Source organism: Suncus etruscus, chromosome 7 (genome assembly GCF_024139225.1).
Source record: "Suncus etruscus isolate mSunEtr1 chromosome 7, mSunEtr1.pri.cur, whole genome shotgun sequence".
Lineage (NCBI taxonomy): Eukaryota > Metazoa > Chordata > Mammalia > Eulipotyphla > Soricidae > Suncus > Suncus etruscus.
In genome coordinates, this window is record NC_064854.1 from 59,929,437 (window position 1) to 59,950,213 (window position 20,777).

The 20,777-nt window shown below is 46.7% G+C and overlaps 1 protein-coding gene across 2 annotated transcripts in view; it reads left to right on the forward strand.

Annotated features, from left to right (window-relative positions):
* DNM3 (dynamin 3) overlaps positions 1-20,777 on the forward strand; it is a 348,113-nt gene that overhangs the window by 239,908 nt on the left and 87,428 nt on the right. For both annotated transcript variants that reach the window (XR_007497526.1, XM_049776438.1), the window contains exons 17-19: positions 3,391-3,555; positions 14,222-14,448; positions 15,185-15,421. Coding sequence is in view for 1 of the 2 variants with exons in the window: in XM_049776438.1 (XP_049632395.1) it covers positions 3,391-3,555; positions 14,222-14,448; positions 15,185-15,421 (629 nt within the window). In the remaining variant the exon portion in view is untranslated. The remainder of the gene's footprint in view (positions 1-3,390; positions 3,556-14,221; positions 14,449-15,184; positions 15,422-20,777) is intronic.

The following is a 20,777-nucleotide window of genomic DNA, read 5'->3' on the forward strand; positions in this document are numbered from 1 at the left end:
GGGCGCCAGGGCTTTCTAGTTTCCAGAAGAAGGCTGGTCTTCACGCTATTATCTACATTTTGTAAACAGCACTAGTGAACCTGCATAGAAAAGGTTAAATGTTTGCAGACCCTCCTTTTTTGCGGAGGGGTGGGGGAGAGCCTCCCAGAACAGAGACAAATTACTATTTTTATTTTACATTCTCTTGATGAGGATAATGATAAACAGCTGTCACTTTAGTGCTTCAACTACAAAGAAGACTATTGCAATCCTGTAATTTAAACAAAGAGGCAAGTCTCAGGCGGTGCACAGAACTCAGTGCGAGGGGGACTGTGGTTAGTGGAGAGGGAGGGTTTGCCCTGTGCAACTCACTTGTCCCATCTACATACAGGGCTCTACTCATGGTCTCTTTGTCTTTTTTGCTGAAAATTAACATTTCCAGGTTCTCTGTTCATGCTAACACCTTGCTTATTTTTGGCATTGATTTCAAAAAGAAAATAGAGGGGGCTCTTGTCTTATCTTTATAGGCAAAGCTAAAATATTGAGAAGAAGGAAAAATGGGCCAGTGGGTTGTTTATGTGGCTGGTAAAATAGTTTTTTTCTGTGTTTAATGTCGTAGAAGGACCTTCTAACAAATACTATTTATTTAGCTTTTCTTTCTTGGCTCATTGCTTTCCAAAAAAAAAAAAAAAATTGTCTCTGCCCAGAAAGACCTTTATCTAATGTTTTCTGTATGGAACAGCTTTGTATCTCTCAGACATTTCATGCTCTTGTAACATTTTTGGATTTTGTGTGTTTGTCTTATTTTTTAATTTTTATTGTGATTTTTGTTTTGTTCTGTTTTGTTTTTGGGTCACGCCCGGCAGTGCTCAGAGGTTACTCCTAGCTCTACGCTTAGAAATTGTTCCTGGCAGGCTTGGGAGATCGTATGGAATGCTGGGATTTGAACCACAGTCCTTCTGCATGCAAGGCAAATGCCCTACTTCCATGCTATCTCTCTGGCCCCTGTGATTTTTTTTTTGTATGTTTGCCTTAAAAAGGCTCAACATTCCCCTACATTATCTTGACATTTATTGGCCCCATTTTTGCCTTCTGCATATCAACAGACTCCTCTGTTAGTGGGCAGGAAAGTTGGTTGCCTCTCTCAGTTGTGGCTTTGGTTGGGGTCTCTGTCCTCAGCATAGAGCCTATAGAGTGTCCAGTACCCACAGGGCAGGTCCAGGAGAGGCAGGGATCATGTTCATTCTCACTACTGCCATTGGGCGCTTCTGCTAGACCCAAAAGCCAAGCCCCTCACCCCTCTGATCTATCTCCCAGGAACCCTGAGTACCCCTGTTAAAGCACAGGAATGTGGCCATACAACCAGTAAGTAGTATGTGCTAGAACCTAAATTTGAACCTGGTTGTCACCACTAATTCTTAGCACAGGCACTAGGGGTATCTGCAGACTTTGATGTTATGAAACAAAGTGGGAATCTGAGGATTTCCCCAGCATGCCCAACAGACCCTTTGCTCTCTGGCCTCAGCTCTCTGCTTATTTAGCTGACCATTGGAAATACCAAACTACATGAGGCTTTTCTTCTGGTAGCCAAGGGTCACTTTTATAAGAAACAGTAATTTTTTGGGAGGGGTGGTTTTTGGCCACACCCAGTGACACTCAAGGGTTATTCCTGGCTATGCTCTCAGAAATCACTCCTAACTTGGGGGACCATATGGGATGCTGGAGATCAAACCACAGTCCATCCTGGGTCAGCTGCATGAAGTCAAATGCCCTACCTCTGCACTATCGCTCGGTTCCCAAGAAACAGTCATTTCTGTGACACTTCCCTGTGACACTGTCACTATTCCCTCCTCCCATACCCTCACTCCCCCAAAACATCCATAAACTATCCCCATAAAACCAAGGGAATCTTCTTCTAGGGCCTGGAGCAGATTCTAGTGTTTTAGAGTAAACCTAGGTCATTCTGATCTTCTTACAAAGGGTTGGAGATTTCCAAACACCACCAATATACATGAATGATGAGAACCAATTTCTGTCCCAGTTATTGTTGCTTTTGTGGCCCTCAGATATGCCTTTCACACATGCACATTGGTTCAGAGGGAAGTTTGTCACATACAGATGCACTTAGATGCTTTTTCAGAGTTTTTGCCTGGCATTTAGTGGATGATGGAAGTCCTGGCAGATCAAAGTATGTACATTTCCCAAGAAAAGTACTTCATGTTCACATTAGAAACAATAAATTAGGGCCCGGAGAGATAGCACAGCGGCGTTTGCCTTGCAAGCAGCCAATCCAGGACCAAAAGTGGTTGGTTCGAATCCCGGTGTCCCATATGGTCCCCCGTGCCTGCCAGGAGCTATTTCTGAGCAAACAGCCAGGAGTAATCCCTGAGCACTGCTGGGTGTGGCCCAAAAACCAAAAAAAAAAAAGAAAAAGAAACAATAAATTACATGCCCTTCCTTTTTCTTTCTTTATTTTTTTTTTTTTTTGCATTGGTAATTAAACCTTTCCAAATGCTAGAAAATAGCGAGAGCACTAACAAACAATATTAGTATCAAGTTCTGGGGCTTAGACTGTTCAACCTGACTTAAAATGGAGAGCATTTGTTCTAAATTGATTTTCGTGCCATGCCAATAGGTCAGCCCTTAATGATGAAGATGCCAATTCAGCCCAGCCCCTAGTGGGTAAGCCAAAATTAATTAACTCAAATCTTATAGTATAGAAAACAGATGCTTCTCCCATGTTGCACAAATAAATTCTTTGTGCTTAGATGTGTTCTGTTTTATTCAAAGAATTAACAAGTTGGAAGTTAAAATGGTAAGTTTTTTACAATGGAGCCAGCCTTCAGTAGTGATGACAGAAGCGTGAATATAAATAACAAATTCCAGCAAGTGCATGGAAAAATGAATGCTTCTCTATATCTCTTATTTTGGCTTCAGACCAGGCCTTAGGAGCTTTAGTTTTAAATTGGGCTGATCCATTCCAGAGGAGGCTTGGGAGTTGTAGAAGAATACCAAGGTTATTTCTAATCTATGGAGAACCCTTCTGAGGTTGAACATCTGCATCTGTGTTTGGATTCAGTTCTTTGGCCCAGTTGCAAATTCTGAAAACTGAATTGTTCTCTAGAGGTACATTGTTAGGTAGATGTTTATCTGGTTCTCCATTGCAACATCTGGGCAGAATTCGAAGACTTGCTTTTCCTAGCATGTAGCAGATAAAAGTAGAGTAGGAACTGCGTAGTTTGGCTCTTTTTCAGAAAGAGAATTTATGACTTCACAGGAGGACAAAGACACAGCCATTGAGTAAAACAGTTCAGAATATACTCGGTAGGACCAGATCTTCTAAGCCTATCCTGTCCTTTTTCCCCTTCCAAATGAATTTGAAATAATCTGTGTATCTCTCCTTTCTCTTAGACCGAGAATGATGAGAATGGCCAGACAGAAAATTTTTCCATGGACCCCCAATTAGAGAGGCAAGTGGAGACAATCCGCAATCTCGTGGACTCCTACATGTCCATTATCAACAAGTGTATCCGTGACTTGATCCCAAAGACCATCATGCACCTGATGATCAATAATGTAAGTAACTTTGAATGGCCTTGGCTTAACTTCCAACCAATGGTATTGTAGAAGCATCTAGCATTCACTTTCATTTTCTTTTATTTTTCTTTATTTTTTGTTTTGTTTTGGGTCCACACCCAGTGATGGTCAGGGGTTACTCCTGGCTATGTGCTCAGAAATCGCTCCTGGCTTTGGGGGACTATATGGGACACCAGGGATCAAACTAGGTTCATTGTGGATCAGCCACTGGCAAGACAAATGTTCTACTGCTTGCAGCAACACTCCAGCCCCTCACTTTCACTTTCTTTATGCTATTTTCTAGATGACTGAAATACCATCTCTGAGAATCATTGTTTTCCATTTCAAATGGCAAATGGCTAGAGAATAGAACAAAGAATAACATAAAAAAGTGTAGTTACTGGGGGCTGAGAGATAGCACAGCAGTGTAGGGAGTTTGCCTTGCATGCCACAACCTGGAAGAACCTGGTTCGATTCCCAGCAACCCATATGGTCCCCCAGCCTGTCAGGGGTGATTTCTGAGTGCAGAGCCAGGGGTAACCCCTGAGTGCCACCAGGTGTGGCCCAGAAATCAATTAATCAATCAATCGGGGCTAGAGAGGTGGCGCTAGAGGTAAGGTGTCTGCCTTGCACGTGCTAGCCAAGGAAGGACTGCAGTTCAATCCCCCGGCGTTTCATATGGTCCCCCCAAGCCAGGGGCAATTTCTGAGTGCTTATCTAGAAGTAACCCCTGAGCATCAAATGGGTGTGGCCCAAAAAAATTAATCAATCAATAAAGTTTTAAAAAAAGTGCAACTACTGTGCCTTGGTAGTTTCCTGTAGCTTCCTTCTCTAGAAGGGTATGAATTTACTCAGGAGAAAGCAGGGAACTCCCATCATGGTATTAATGAGAATGTAATAAAGCTAGATGCCATGTCTCTTAGACCTTGAGATCATAGGAAAAATACTTTTTCCATATACACATAGAGAGATCATGGCTAGATCAGAAGAAAGATAATAAATTATTAAATGGAGTGAATTTTAATATTATTTTCATTGTCTAAAAAATTTAATACTAGTTATGCCTGGAAAAGTGTCTTTGAGACTATTCCCTCATATAGTCAGTCAACTTTGCTTTTCTCAGGTAAGGATGATACAGCCACAAATATCATAATATCCCACTAAATAGCTATCAGTTTATAGATCTTACACAGAATTTGATTTTCACCTTTATTATCTATATTTTGTTTTGTTTTGGGGCCACACCCAGTGGCACTCAGGGATTACTCCTCACTCTGTACTCAGAAATCACTCCTGGCAGGCATGAAGGACCATATGGGATGCCGGGATTCAAACCACCGTTGGTCTTGGGTTGGCTGCTTGCAAGGCAAACGCCCTACCGCTGTGCTAGCTCTCTGGCCCCCTCACCTTTATTCTTAAATAAGTCAGGATATAAGGCCCAAAATGCCTAGGCTGGTTTGATTCCTTTGATCACTACTCAATTGAAGTATACATATTCCAAACAAATTCCAAACAAGCTCTCAAGATTAAAATAAAATAAAGTGTCTTCTCAAATCACAATGCTATGAAAGTAGATTTTTTTTTTTTTTTGGTTTTTGGGCCACACCCAGTGAGGCTCCGGTTACTCCTGGCTAATTGCTCAGAAATTGCTCCTGGCTTGGGGGACCATATGGACCGCCGGGAGATCAAACCACGGTCCACCCTAGGCTAGTGCATGCAAGGCAGGCGCCTTACCACTTGCACTACCACTCCAGCCTCATGAAGGTAGATCTTACTCAATAAAGTAAAAGCCATATACAACAAGCCACCACAGCTAACGTCAAACTAGTAGTAAAGGCTGAAAGCATTTCTTCTAATGTCAGGCACAAGCCAAAACTGCCTGTTCTCACCACTCATGCAAAATAGTTTTGGCAGTCCTGGCCATCAGAATAAGAAAAAAAATGAAAGGGCATTAAATTATAAAAGAAGTGAAGTAATTACTGTTTGACAGACACGATAATTTACATAGAAAATTCTAGACTCTATACCTGATTGAAAACAATAAGCCTCTATAGTAGTGGCAGATTACAAAATCAGCACATGAAGTGCTATGGTACTTCTAGATGCAAAAAATTTAGAAGAGAAATTAAATTTAAAAACCAGCCTCATTTATAATTGTGTACAAAAAATATCAAGTAACTGGGAATCAACGATGGAGTGGAAAGACCTATAAATCAAAAAAATCTATATTAAATAGAAGATTCAAAGAAATGGATAAACTTCCCATGCTTATGGATTGGAAGACTTAACATGGTTAAAATGATTAACCTAAAATATTACAGTGATTTAATGCAATCCTATAAAAATTCTCTGGCATTCTAAAGAACATGGAGCATATACTACTAAAATGTGTTTGTAACCCTAAATCTTCTGACAACCAACACAATTTTAAGCACAGAGTGACAAGCATCACATTACCCAATTTAAACTATACTACAGAGCTGCAGTAATCTAAACAGTATGATACTGAAATAAAAGTAAGACATTCAGACTAATAGAAAGCTTAGAAGTAAAACCCTCACACAGAGACAGTTAATTTATGGCAAAGACTCCAAGAATTTAAAAGTGAGGAAACAAAACCTCGTCAACAAAAAAAAAAACACACAAACAAAAACCAAATTAACAGGACTACAAATGACTAATGGCATGACAACAGAGACGATGACTAAATTTAAAAATCCTAGTGAATGACAGAAAGTATTTGTGCACTATACATTTAAAAATGACTAATATTCAAAACATAGAAAGCACTCAGAAACTCAGCAACAAAAACCATCCCCCCACACACACTCACACACAAAATGGGGTAGAATAGACACTTTCCTAAAGAATACATACAAATGGTCAGCAGACATATGAAAAGTGCTCGTCATCAGTAGTTATAGGGAAATGTAAATTAAAACATCAGAGAAATGTCACCTCACACCAGTGGGAACAACATATATATATATCAGAAACAAATAGTACTGGTGGAACACAGAAAAGGGAATCTTCAATCCCTTTTTCACTGTTGGAAAAGTGTGGAGACTTCTTCAAAAATTGAAAATAGCACTACCACATGATTAAACAATTCCATTCCTTGGTATCTATTCCAAGAACACAAAAACACTAATTAGAAATATATAGATACAGATATATATACATACCTGCATTGCAGTATTTTAACAGATGAATGAATTAAAAATAACTGTGGTTTGTATGCACAGTGCACACCTCAGCTGCAAGAAAAGATGAAACCATGTCTTTCTCTACCACATGGATGGAGCTGGTGAGAGTTAAGTGAGAGAAGTCAGAAAGAGAAAGACAAATGCCAGCTGATCTCATGCATATGTGGCATATAAAGAAACAAAGCGAGGGAACAGACCATGTCCAATGAAAACAAACCCTTAGACTCTGACCACAGAATTGAAGTTCCCCACAGGGTGCATTGAGGGGGAGAGGAGGGAGATGGTAAGGTTCTAAGGACAGGCTGGAGGGGTATTGGCCCTTTGATGGCGGGTGTGGCCTGATAACGGTGTGCTCCAAAAGCATATAAGCATTTAACACCCTTATGAAGCCATTGTTATCCCAATTTGCAAAAAGAAGATTCTCTACTTTCCTGTGTGCTATGGCCCTTGAAAGCAAATCACTGGGGGGCCAAAGAGATAAGCATGGAGGTAAGACATTTGCCTTTCATGCAGAAGGTCATTGGTTCAAATCCTGGCATCCCATTTATTCCCCTGAGCCTGCCAGAAGTAATTTCTGAGCATAGAGCCAGGAGTGACCCCTGAGCGCTGCCGGGTGTGACCGAAAAATCAAAAAAAAAAAAAAAGTAAATCACTAGACCTTCTTCTCTCTGCGAAACCTTTCTCCTCATCACAGAACATGATTTTGTTCCAAGTGATGGTATCTATGGGCATACTACAAAAATACAGGTTGAAGAAACCAATGTGCCTGTCTGTCTAAGAACTGGAAGTAGCCTCTATCCACATTTCTTTTTTTTTTTTTTTTTTTTTGGTTTTTGGGCCACACCCTGTGACGCTCAGGGGTTACTCCTGGCTATGCGCTCAGAAGTTGCTCCTGGCTTCTTGGGGGACCATATGGGACGCCGGGGGATCGAACCGCGGTCCATCCTAGGCTAGCGCAGGCAAGGCAGGCACCTTACCTCCAGCGCCACCGCCCGGCCCCATCTATCCACATTTCAAAGTTCCTTCCAAAATTATATTCCTGGGGCTAGAACAGCGGTAGGGCATTTGACTTGCATGCAGCTGATCCAGGACAGGCAGTGGTTAGAATCCCAGCATCCCATATGGTCCCCTGAGCCTGCCGGGAGCAATTTCTGAGTGCAGAGTCAAGACTAACTCCTGAGCGCTGCCGGGTGTGACCCAAAAACAAACAAAAAATTGTATTTTTAATGTGTTTGTTGCCAGAGACTTGTGAGAAGCCCACAAGAGCCTGTGGAATAATCTGGCTCTCAAACCACTCTTGCTTTTTGAGAAAAGTGTTAGCCTTACCTCAGATTGGTAGTTTGGACTATTGAGCCCTGGGCTGGGCCAGGGGCCTACAGTGTGACCAGGGGTCCATCCTGCAGCCCTGGGCAGGCATGTGGCTGTTTCTGGGCACTTCCTCCCAAACACACCATTTACCAGGCCTTACTGGGTCCAAGGACCTCTCCAATTGCCCTCTCAGCTTTCTGCAAATCAATACAAGTTCCTTGGCCCCCAAGCTGCCTGGGCACTCGCTGTGGAAACATTTTCCTGCTTGTGGATCTTTTCTCTTTTTACTGTTTCCTGGGGCACCCTCAAGGTGCCCTTCATCTAGACTATCGCTTTGCCACACACACACAAACACACACACACACACACATACACACACACACACACACACACACACACACACACACACACACACACACCTGCCCTCCTGGTAAACCATGGGCACAGGGAGCAGCATTGAGACTCAGTGGACTGACACAAATGAGTTAAACGGAGCAAAGAAAGACCCCCATTGCAGTCGATGCTGCTTTTCCCCTCTCCAGAAAGTATGCAGGGTTCGGAGGACATACCTGTTCTAACGAGGTGGTTCCCCTCAGCCCTCAGTACTGTCCCCTGAGGCAGACTCTGCTAGTTGTCTTGCGAAGGACCTCATAGATTAAGCAGGGGGGCTGGAATGGAAACCTGTTGCCTCGGTCAAACCCAGACGCAGAGGGGTTTGGGTGTGTGGGAGCCCAGGCAGCAGGGAATGTGGAGTTCCTAGGAGATTAATGACCTTGGTTAGAAATGTAACCGTTCACATTGACCAGGAAAGAGCTTTTTCTACCTACTTGGATGACTGCTTTTCTTCGAGTATTGTTTTATTTTAGTTGTCAGGGATTGGGACCACACCGGGCAGTGCTCAGGGGACCATTGGGAGTGCCATATTATTGAACCAGGGCCGGCTGCATGGAATGCAAATGCCTTCTCCCCCACACTCTCTGTTTCTGGCTCTAAATCACTATTTTAAAATGCCCCCTTTTAAATTGCAGTCCTCAAAATTATGTCATTTTCTGTTCTTCATGTATATGTAAAAACATCTGTCGCTCTTCTAAAACTGTGCTTATACTCTTAGGATAGTGGGATATGGGAGCTTTCTCAAACATTCCAAAAGTGTCAGTGAAGCACAGGGACTTGAGAGGCAGCAGATTCTCTCCTCCAGGTCACTCTCATGTAGCTTTTTGCCTTTAAAGGCAAAAGCATCTCCCTCCAAATTGTGATGGGAAAGCACAGACTTTGACTCCTCTGAATTCTGTCTTCCTGCTGGCTACTTATACCTATGGTTTGAGACAGGAAATCACAGTAACTGCTAGAACCACAGTCAATCAGGAAAGCTTTACTTTGTTTCCCTTAAGGAATGGGCACTGCTGCTGTGCCCTGTAGAAGAGATGGGCAGCCGCAACCGTGGGCAGGCCCCGCTGCATTCACATTTGCTGCTCGGCCACGCATAGCTCCATATGGAATTGCTTAAGGAGTTGAAAGCCGCCTGCAGGCCTGGACCCAGACACACTGTAAGCCTTTGTCTATTGAGTTGCGGCAGCTGCTCTGTCACTTACACATTCCAGGTACCAGCGGCACAAAGAAACTCCAAGTTTACAACAAGCAGGCGGCTGCCTCGGGTGGGGGCCATGGTTAGAGGTGCAGAGTCTGGCTCAGAACTTCAGAGTTCACACACAGGGGGGAAGGGGGGGGACAGCAGAGTCTCTGCAGCTGACCCTAAGACTTTCTCTGCACCCTGGGAAGTGGTTCCAGCCTTATTCTAAAAGTGGGGCCAAGTGTTAGAGTCCTGAGGACCATCGCCCTCTGGGTGCTTGGCATTGTCCTCCAAGGACTGGAAAAGTGAATCCTGGGCCTTACCCAAGATCATACTGGTCAGGGTAGTGGAGTCCATTGGACAGCTTGCATTCCACGGAAGGTAAGCCCACCTTCTCCAGATGGGGGAGGCGTGTTAGAGAGGGACTGACTCCCAGTCAGGGCCCCCTGTGTTGTCCAACAGAAGGCAGGTCCACCTTCTCCAGACAGGGATGTAGGGGCCCAGCCCCCCAAAGGGGACATTCCTTTCTGAGACCTCATAGGGCTCACAGTGGGGTCTCTCAGCTATGCAAAGACTAATTTGAGGTCCCAGGCCAGGACCCTTTCAGACCTTCTCCCTGGCTCTGAGGGACTCCAGTGGAGGAGCTTTGCTGCAGTATTGTCTGAACTCAGAGGCATTTCCCACTGGGACTCCAATACCACGTCTGTCTACTCTAAAGGAAAAATGGTGGCATGTGCCTCACTTACAGGACTTTCTGTACTAGTGCATGTGCATATGAAAAAGGGAGAGATGCCCGTGTGATAAATTCAGAGTCCTGCCCAAGAAACAGACCCTGGTGGACAGTATCAGAGAGAAAGGGTGCCCACACACACACCCCACTGCCATTCCCACCCCTCTCTCTGCATCAGGGAGAATGCTCGACTTTCTGACACCAAACATTGCCTCTTCCCACACTCCAGCTCCTGGGTCATAACCCTGGAGGTGGTTTTTTGTTATGTGAGTCAAAGAATGTTCCTCTTTCTAGTAGGAACGGGGAGAGGGAGAAAGACTTAAGAGGAAAGAATTGTGGGGAATCAGAGCCTCCAGGCGCTGGCCTAGCCCCTCTCCAAAACTCAGCAGCTTGAACCTTCTCAGGGAAGAGGCAAAGGACTAGTCCTGGGGCACAAGCTCATCCCTGGCAATGCCTTAGTCAGTCTTTAGAGTAGTGCGAACTGCAGGCATGTCTCTCTTTGCCTCTGCCTCTGTCTGTCTGTCTCTCTCTGCCTGTCTGTCTCTCTGTCTCTCTCTCTCTCTCTGTCTCTGTCTCCCCTTCTCTCCTTTCCTTTCTCCCTCCCTCCTGTCCTCCTGCCAAGACAAAGAAGGCTTGAGATCCAGAGAGAGACTGTAGGTGGACAGAGAAGGGTTAACACCAGGCGGAGGCAATGTCTAGGGGTTTTAATGACCTCGCATTCCTTTATGCTTTGCAGAAGGATGCAGGGCAGCCAAGTCTGTTTATGCAGCCTGTGGAGTTGGAGTTGAAATGAGATTTGGTGGGAGAATCACTCTGCAAACTGAACAAGGCCGTATGGACATTAAGGTGTTATCATGAAAAGCATAAATATTATTTCAGGTCTTGCAAAGGTCCATGGAATGTTCTGGAAGACACTTTGGAAATGCCGTCATCCCAAAGGGATCCTCCTGGCCTTACGTGGTTGCAAAGAATACATGATTTAAGGATCTGTGTTGTGAATACACAAACCATTCAGAAAGTTCCCCAAAGTGTCTGAAAAATCCCCCAAAGTCTCCTCCCCATCTTTGATCCAAACTCTACCTCCAAATCTAGCACGCAGGAGAAGAGAGTCTTTGTCAAGTTTCTGGGCAGAATAAAATGGATTTAGGGTTTGGTATTTTTGGTTTGAGGGCCACCCTCAATGATGCTCAAGGGTTATTCCTGATGGTGCTCGAAGGACCATATAGGTTTCTGGGGATCAAACCCAGATCGACTGTGTGCAAGGTATATGCCCTCCTTGCTATGCTGTCTCTCTGGCTCCCAGAATGAAGTGTGGGCCTGGACTCTATTGGATGTGTGATACAGGGTTTATGCTTTTCTCTCCTTTCTCCCTTTACGAATTCAGGCCACCATCTCTTCTTTCCCCAACTTGTTTTCTTTTTTTTTTTTTTTTTTGGTTTTCTGGGCCACACCCGGCGGTGCTCAGGGGTTACTCCTGGCTGTCTGCTCAGAAATAGCTCCTGGCAGGCACGGGGGACCATATGGGACACCGGGATTCGAACCAACCTGGATCGGCTGCTTGCAAGGCAAGTTTTCTAAAGTGAGGACACACTTCTTGCTCACTGAGTGCCAACTAACTGGTAGGCACCCTATGATACTGGGGTTCTCTCATCTCATCACCACAACTTTTGAAATGGCTGTTACCCTGGTTCTGGGTTTCCATGTCTGGAACCGAGACTCAGAGAAGTAATGTGCCCCAGAAATGTCCTTGATGGAGCGAGGAGGCTCACTCCCTGTGCTTGCTCGCTCCCTTCTCCCCATCTGAAAATCCCCATATTGCCCCAGAACACATCCCCCTCTGCAAGCTGGCCAGCAAGTTCCAGTGTAATGCATTTTGAGGTGCAGTTGATTCACGACATGTCTTGAATTAGTGTGCTAAAACGAGGTCCTTCTTTTTTTTTTTTAATCCCATAGTTTGTTGCTTCTTAACTCCAATCTGCTTTAAATCTGTTCTGGGAAGGGCCTTCTTTGAAAGTTTAGAAGGTCCTAAGTGCTACTCCAGGAAGAAAGCTTCAATGCACTCAGCCCAGCTGATGGCCACTGGCAAAAAAGGACTCTAAAGAGCTTGGGTGGCCTTGTCTCACCTAGCACCCCACACACCCTGCCCAGGAAAATGGTGCCAGGGTTCAGCACTCAGGGAGTTCTGTGAGCATTATTTTAGTGAAGATAACCAAAAGGAGGGGAACAACCTTGTCCTGGCTTTTCTCTGGCTGTCTTTCTTGACTTTGGATATTCTGCCCTACTGCTCACCAAACTCCTTTCCATCCTAACCACTTGCATCCCAGCAACATGTCCTCTGTGGTGTCCTTTCTTTGTGTTTGCTCCCTCCTGTCACTACTACCACTGACTCCAGAACTGCTATTGTTCAGGGGTCCTCAAACTTTTTAAACAGGGGCCAGTTCACTGTCCCTCAGACCATTGGAGGGTCTGACTATAGTAAAAACAAAACTTATGAACGAATTCTTTTTTTTTCTTTTTTTGGTTTTTGGGCCACACCTGGCGGTGCTCAGGGGTTACTCCTGACTGTCTGCTCAGAAGTAGCTCCTTGCAGGTACGGGGGACCATATGGGACACCGGGATTCGAACCAACCACCTTTGGTCCTGGATCGGCTGCTTGCAAGGCAAACGCCATTGTGCTATCTCTCTGGGCCCATGAACGAATTCTTATGCACACTGCATATATCTTATTTTGCAATGAATAAACAAAACAGATACAAATACAATATGTGGCCCACGGGCCATAGTTTGAGGACCACTGGTAGATCTTTCCCACCATCACCCCACAAAGTTGGCCACAGCCGAAGTAATTCTGCACAACATGCTCTTACTGTTCCTCTCATTTGCTTAAAAGCCTCCCTTGCTCCCTGTTGCCAAGTGGATGAAGTTCAAACGTGTTCTCTTGGCATGCAAGGTGGTCCCATCTGGGCCCAGGTGATCTGGCCAAAGTTTCCTTCCCACAGCTGTGGCCTGTACCCTACCAGACAGTCCCCCACTCCCTAAATGCATCATCTTTTAGCTGACTCCCACGTTTGCATCACTCTGGGTTTCCAAACTTACGGGCTGTGAACACTTTTGATTTCCCCACTGGGAAGCCATGTCTGAGCTCAGCTGTGAGGTTGGTCCAAGCATGTGTGTGTTTGTAACCCTGGAGCTGTGTCTTCCTGCCCTCTGAGGCTTGTGTTTTAGTGTAACTGCATGTCTCTGGCTCTGCTGAGCCATGCCTGCCATTCTAGGGAATTCTTAGCTCTCTCACCTAACAGGGGGAAAAACCAACCAAACTGGTTGGTTTCTTCTTCCAGTTCTTGGTCTACTGGGATATTCAGTGGGCCCAGGTGAAACAATGACATTCCAGAGAATCTGCCTCTTCTACATGCCTGAAGTGTGCGGGGTTCACCCAGGAGTGGGAAGATCCACTCAACATCTAGTTGGAAGATTTGGGCTGGAATTTGATGTTGTGTGACCTTGGGAGGTGACTCAGTCTCTGAAAATAATTTTTATCAATTTGCATTAATAAGCATATATGATTTTGTGCATCATAAATAGCGCAAATTTCATTTTGGAGATATCAAGGCCTTCATCATGGTTCCAGAGGATTGGTAAGACCCAGGGAAGAATGGAGAATAGCAGGGAATGGTAACTCTTTGGGAGCCAGCAGCCTGGGTAACCTTGGAAACTGGATTCTGAATAAAGGAATTAGGGTGCTAGTGAGGAAATGATTAGCCAGATATTGAACATATTCCTTAGCCCAAGAAGACTCCTGAACCCTGGGCCTCAACTTTGGGACATTCACTGCTGTGTATGCGGGGCCCGTAGGTGAAAGACTTCATCAACTCCGAGCTCCTGGCACAGCTCTACTCTTCAGAGGACCAGAACACGCTGATGGAGGAGTCGGCTGAGCAAGTCCAGCAGCGTGACGAGATGCTGCGCATGTACCAGGCTCTGAAGGAGGCACTGGGCATCATCGGCGACATCAACACTGCCACCACCTTCACCCCAGCGCCACCGCCTGTGGACAACTCCTGGATCCAGCACTCCCGAAGGTAGGAAGGTGGTCTCTCTGCCCCACCCAGGCCTGCCCAGTCCACTTCAATTGTAATCTCCAGCAAAGAAAGAGGGACAGGAAGGAAGTGGAGGAAAAAGAGAGAGTGAGACTGAGCTAGTTCCCAACAGCTTTCAGAGGTGAGCACACAAGAATATTCTACAGCCAGTGAGAAGGATTGCCCCCAGGGGCCAGGGAGGTTTGCCTTGCATAGCACTGATCCGGGTTTGATCCCTGGCATTCCATAGGGTCCCTGGAACCTATGAATGCAGGGCCAAGAATAACCCCTCTGAATGCAGAGCCAGGAATAACCCCTGAGCACTGCTGTGTATGGCCCAAAAACAAAACAAAACAAACAAAAAGAGCAAATTCAGGAATGTCATGTCCTCTGAATGGAATGCAGTGGAATCCTGTAGCAAAAAGGGATTCTAGAGAAAAGAAGGGCAGAGAAAGCAATGGTTCAGGCACAAGGGCATTAAGTCTTGGGTTTGGTCCCCAGCACCTCATGATGGTTCTTGCAAGCACTGCTGGTGCGGGGCTATAAATTAAAACATACTTGCCCCAGAAACTGCTCTCAGCTCAGCACATTCCCAGGGCAATGTGCGAGGAAGTTCCTTTCTGTTCAGCTGCTTCAACTGGGCTGGATTTGGTCAAGGCCACCATAAGTGCTCACCTCTAAAGGGGTCGTTCCTGCCTGAAGGCAGGAGGTGCAAATCCTGGTCCTTTTCTTCCTTCAGGTCACCCCCTCCGAGCCCCACCAACCAAAGGAAGCCGACGCTCAACAGCCCCCTCCCTCGGCCCACCTCCAGTCGCGGGCCTGCCCCTGCCATCCCCTCTCCTGGCCCCCACTCAGGGGCTCCCCCAGTTCCATTTCGGCCAGGCCCATTACCCCCTTTTCCCAACAGCATCGATGCATTAGGGGCTCCTCCACAAGTTCCGTCTCGGCCCACAAGGGCCCCGCCAAGTGTCCCCAGGTAAGTGTTCCACAGAGAGTGAGCAGAAGTAGGGGTGCATGGCGGGGGGAGAGTTGATCTTGGGTTCTGACCTCACTGAATAGTAGACAAAATCTCGAAAAGAAAACTGCAAAAATGGTATTGTCCACGTTGCAGTTTTCTCTGGGGTCTGAGGGGCCACTCCTGAGACTGTGATTCCTGGCACACACGGAATAATGGGGCCAAAGCAAACTGGGTCCACATGAGTGACCCAGTGGCAGCTGTGTTGGATTTGAAGGAGGATTTTGAAAGCAAAAAGCCATGGATTCTGAAGGCAGCCTCACTGCCTGTTAGCAAAGGTTTCCCCGGGGCTCTCAGAAACACCATCCACTTGCCCTCCCAACTCAGCCTTATATATGTCTGAAATGTCAAAAATTAGAAGGAATTAGGTTTTTTTTTTCTCTCGAAATTGGAATTTTTTGAAAGACCCAAAGCTGCCCAGTTTACTGCAAACTGAGTTTTTCATTCATTTATTTGATTCAGGGCATCAAGTCATTGGATGTTTTACAAAGGAAAACTCCCTGTTCAAGAGCTATAGACAGAACAGGAAATTGGCCCTGCACCTGATGGTGGCCATGCCCACAGGGTTCTGGTCTTTGGGCATCTGGGTGTCAGGAGCACAGGGAGCCTGTGCAGTGGGAACCAGTGCAGGAGGGCGCTGCCCAAATACTCAGGGTTAGGGTTTGGGGGATTGGCTCCATGTGAAGTACTGTGGTTGGTTGTTACTTGTAATATCATTTTGGTCCTCATCAAAGGAGAAAAAGGTGTTTTCAGACGTGTGTGTGTGTGTGTGTGTGTGTGTGTGTGTGTGTGTGTGTGTGTGTACTACATAAGCTTAGTTACTCATTTCTCTAGAAATGAGCTTAATTGTATGGGAGGCCCCAGACTGCCCTCTAGGCTTGATAAACACATGAAACAATCTGAAACCTGGGGGCACAGACTGGTCACCCTGCAATCACCCCCACTTTCCCTGCCCACTGGTGGCTGGTTACTCACTTTCAGTGATGCCAACTGAAAGGATCTTGGACACTCTCTATGAGGGCAGTCAGAGGGAAGTAAAATCTCTACTTCTCTGCAGATCTGATGCATTCTGCTCTGCGCCTTCCTCCCTCTACACACACGAACATACCCAGACTCACACACTCTCATATATACACTCATGTATAAATTCATATACACATATTCATACACTCACACACATTCATACACTCACATGTGTGTGCATGAAGGCCCCCTGCAGGCCAGAACCTCAGGATGGTATCAGGACCCACAGGTTCCCGAGGGGTGAAAGGCACCCGCCCTGAGAACCTGGCACTGGGCACTTTGTGGCCTTGTCAGAAAGAACCAGAGTAGTCCAGAGGGGGCATGGAGTATCCAGGGACACACATGCATATATCTCCACTTGCATGGCTGCTCTGCCTCGAGATGTCATGAATTTGTGGGTTCACAGTACCTTGGGGAAGGGAAGGTTCACGGGGGCATTGAACTGGTTGTTTGGCGGGATGGGGGAGTCATTCTGGGTGTGCCCCAGCTCAAGGCTCACACATGGGCAGGAATCAGATGACTTTGGGATGGAAAAGGGGAGTTGCTAGGTTGTTGGACATTTTTGGCTGTGGTCGGGGGTGAGGGGAAGGGAATATATGGGACAGCAATTATGTTTTTCAAAACTTTGAGCATATACTCCAGTTCAAGCCAGCCAGCCTTGACTTGCTCTGGCCGACCTGGCCAAGAGTCTCAAATGGAAAACAGAAACAAGAGTTCAGAGGGAAAGAAGGAAGTTGGTGGTTTTGTGCTGAGCCTTCAAATTTTGGGGCCAGCTCAGTGCTCTGGGAGGGTGATCCCTGGGCCCTGAGGGTCACCTGAGCAGGGGTTGAGGGGGAGGAGAGAGAGAGAGAGAAAGAGCGAGCCATGGTTAGGAGCCATATGCTGTTTAAAGTGCCTGTTTAGATGAATTCAGACCGCATGAAATCTGGTTTTAATAAAAGCCAGAGAGGAATCCTACCAAATGCAAGCCAGAAATGGGTTTAAGATAAAATAAAAGGAGAGAGGAGGAGAGAGGAGAGAGAAAGAGAGAGAGAGAGAGAGAGAGAGAGAGAGGAGAGAAGAAAGAGAGAAGAGAGAGAAGAGAGAGAGACAAGAGAGAGAGAGAGAGAGAGAGAGAGAGAGAGAGAGAGAGAGAGAGAGAGAGAGAGAGAGAAGAATAAAAAGGAAGGAAAGACAACCCAGGGAGAGCTGAAGGAAATGAACCATGAGCACCTCCCCCTTGTTCTAATTTCTTTCCCTTCTCCTGGTTTCCCTGCTCTCCACTTTCTCCATTAAAAACTGAGCCAGTGGAACTGCCAGGCCCCCATCACCTGCAAGGAATCAGCCCTTAGCTTTCGAGAAGAGGTTTTGATTGCCCCCACCACGATCACCACCACACCGACCCACCAAATTTCTGCTCTTTTCTGAGGCCACTTTCTCCATTTTATCTGAAACCAGAAACTTGTAATGGACCAAGACAATACCTCACCAAGCCTCACCACCACCACCACCTTGAACCTGAGGGCTTTGTCATAGCCGGAGGAGCACTCTCAATGGGGCTGGCCCAAAGGCAGGTTCCTTTTTCTCACTTCTTCCCACAGTAGAGCCTGAGGAAGGAGGGAGAGCCCCAGATGCTTTTGCATCTGGCCTGACACTCTAGTCTATGAATGCAGGCATTTGGAGAGGGAGCAGGAAGTTGGAATCTCGAACCCTGAGCCCTGAACAAATAGACATGTTGGCCCTAATGGATTTCATATTCTCAGGAGACCCTAAGACAGCACTAGCTTCTGTTCTTGGGAGGTGAGATGTGGCACATCTTGGACTTGATTTTGTGGGACAGATGCTGCCATCAGGGTGTTTGGAGTCCCACCCCTCCCAATCCTCTTTTCCCTGTGCTCAGGTCTGAAGAAGCTCACCCACACTCCTTCCCTGGAAATCCAGGCCACATGGCCCTATGCAGACACCACCTATACCCCAGGGCCATGTTCTCCAAGGGTCTCCTCAGTACCCATCCCCAGCATCAGGGCTGGCCGGGCTCTTTGCAGTTATAGTGCCTAAAAGATGAATTCATGGGGAAACACAGTCTTCGATAACAAGGACGAGTGCACTGGATCTGAGAGAGTTTTTCCTAGCAGCCTTGGGCTCTATCGTATCATCTTGCCCATTTGTCTTTTCTTCCCAAGCCCCTCGCCCCTTTTTTTTTCTGGGATGAAGCGATTTTGCAACTGTCAAAAGGGAGATGGGGGTAGGAAGCAAGGGGATTGCTCTCCAAGGAAAAGATGCCTCGCTGACCTCATCGCTCAGCCTTCCAGCAGCAGAGAGGGGGGGGGCTGGAGAGTGTGAGCTCTTTCCTGGAGATACTCTTTTTTTTTTTTTTTTTTTTTTTTTGGTTTTTGGGCCACACCCTGTGACGCTCAGGGTTACTCCTGGCTATGCGCTCAGAAGTTGCTCCTGGCTTCTTGGGGGACCATATGGGACGCCGGGGATCGAACCGCGGTCCGTCCTAGGCTAGCGCAGGCAAGGCAGGCACCTTACCTCCAGCGCCACCGCCCAGCCCCGGAGATACTCTTCATCACTGAGGCTGGTGGGGTGTCTCAGAAATGTAGGAGCTGAAGCAGAGGAAAGTATGTGGCATATACATGAATATCAAGGGGAACCATATCTTCAGACAACCACTCAAGGTGCCTTTCTCAGAAGTCCCTGATCATGCACATCCTGACTTTCCTGGGCACACTGATGGATTCCTCTTAAACACTGTGTGCACCCACCTACTTGCCATGGCTTCCCCCCACACTCATGAGCATAGCTCACAGCAGACCCTGAGTGCATCAGTGCTGAATCTGCCCTCCCCCCCCCCACATACCCCAACAGCAGAGTCCACCCCAGGGAGACTAGTCCTCTTGGTTCTGTGTTAATCTTTCTACCAGGGCAACCCCTCCACCTGGTTCTTATGAGTTTGTTTTTGCATCCCTCACATCAAGGTTTGGTGCCATGAAGGATGAAAACATGGGCTCAGGGCTCACGGATCACTAATTCATTCAGCCTGGGGGTCTCATAACCCTGCCCCAGAATCATGCATTGGAAACTCCTGATTTGCATCCACCCAGGAAGCCACCCCCCAAAACATGACTGGTCTCTGCTGCAACCCAGGGGCCCTTTGGACAGATGGGGGCCTGGGCTTACATGGCTGATTTTAGCCACTTGTTCCATTCTTTGATGCCTTCCTCCTCCTTGATGGAACAAAGAAACCCACTGCCATGAGGCCTTCTGGCCCATGGACCCACTTTTTCTTTCAGACCCTGGACCTCACATAAGGTGAGCAGTGGTCTGAAGGTTCAATGGCCATGAATAGAAGTGACTTGAAGGCATTTTTCTAATTCTGAGTGGTAGGACATATCCTGAGGCTGTCATGCCTGTCACTGATGCCATCCACAGAGTTCAGTGCTGCAGGTTAGACTTGAGTTATCTTCAAGCTTCACACATTGAATGAAAATAAACTTCCGTTCTAATGGAAATGCCCGATTTGATGCAGCTCCTGTTCAGTGCCCCACTGCCCAGTGGGGCCTCCTGGTTCATGTCCAGGGTATGGTTTCAGCCTGGCTCTAGCACAAGCACAACTCCTCCAGCAAACCCTGCACCACAGGACACCATCTCACCTGCATCATTTTTTTCCGGGGGATCCAGATGGCTCAGCATCAACCATGGCAGGGAAAGCCTAGAGTCCATCTGGGTATACACACCCTATCTCTGGCTTTGTTCACTTCTGGTGAGCACTTAGCTTCTTACTTCTCACTACTGCTCTGCTTCTGGCCTGGAAGAATCTGGCCAGAGAGCTATCATGTGCGGACAGTGAAGGTGGAACCTGGGCCTGTCTGCAACCTGCTCACCTCAGACCTTGTTTGCTCCTGTTGCCATCCTCTCAAGGAAAGGAAAGAGGAAATGGGGCCTGTGAGCCTATGGACCCCTCACTACTTACCTGTACTCCCAAGTTCCTCCAAGACAGTCTGGGTTTGATGGTGTGTCCTGATATGGCCCCTGTGTCTCTGTAAAGTTTCTCTAGGCAAAAATTGACAAGCATGATCAGCCAGACACTTCCCACCGATTTAAAGCAGCCAGGCCAGACCAGAAGTGAAGTTTAGCTCTCTGGACTAACTTGGGCCACCTTTTATCCAGAAGGGGCCTCCTTGCAGAGGACTGAGAAAGGCAGAGCGTGCCTTCTGTCCAGAGCCCTGACTTCACTGTCCTTGGGCTCCCACCATCCAACATACTACAACTGTTTTGCAGGGAACCTCTGAACGCACACACGTATTGATAC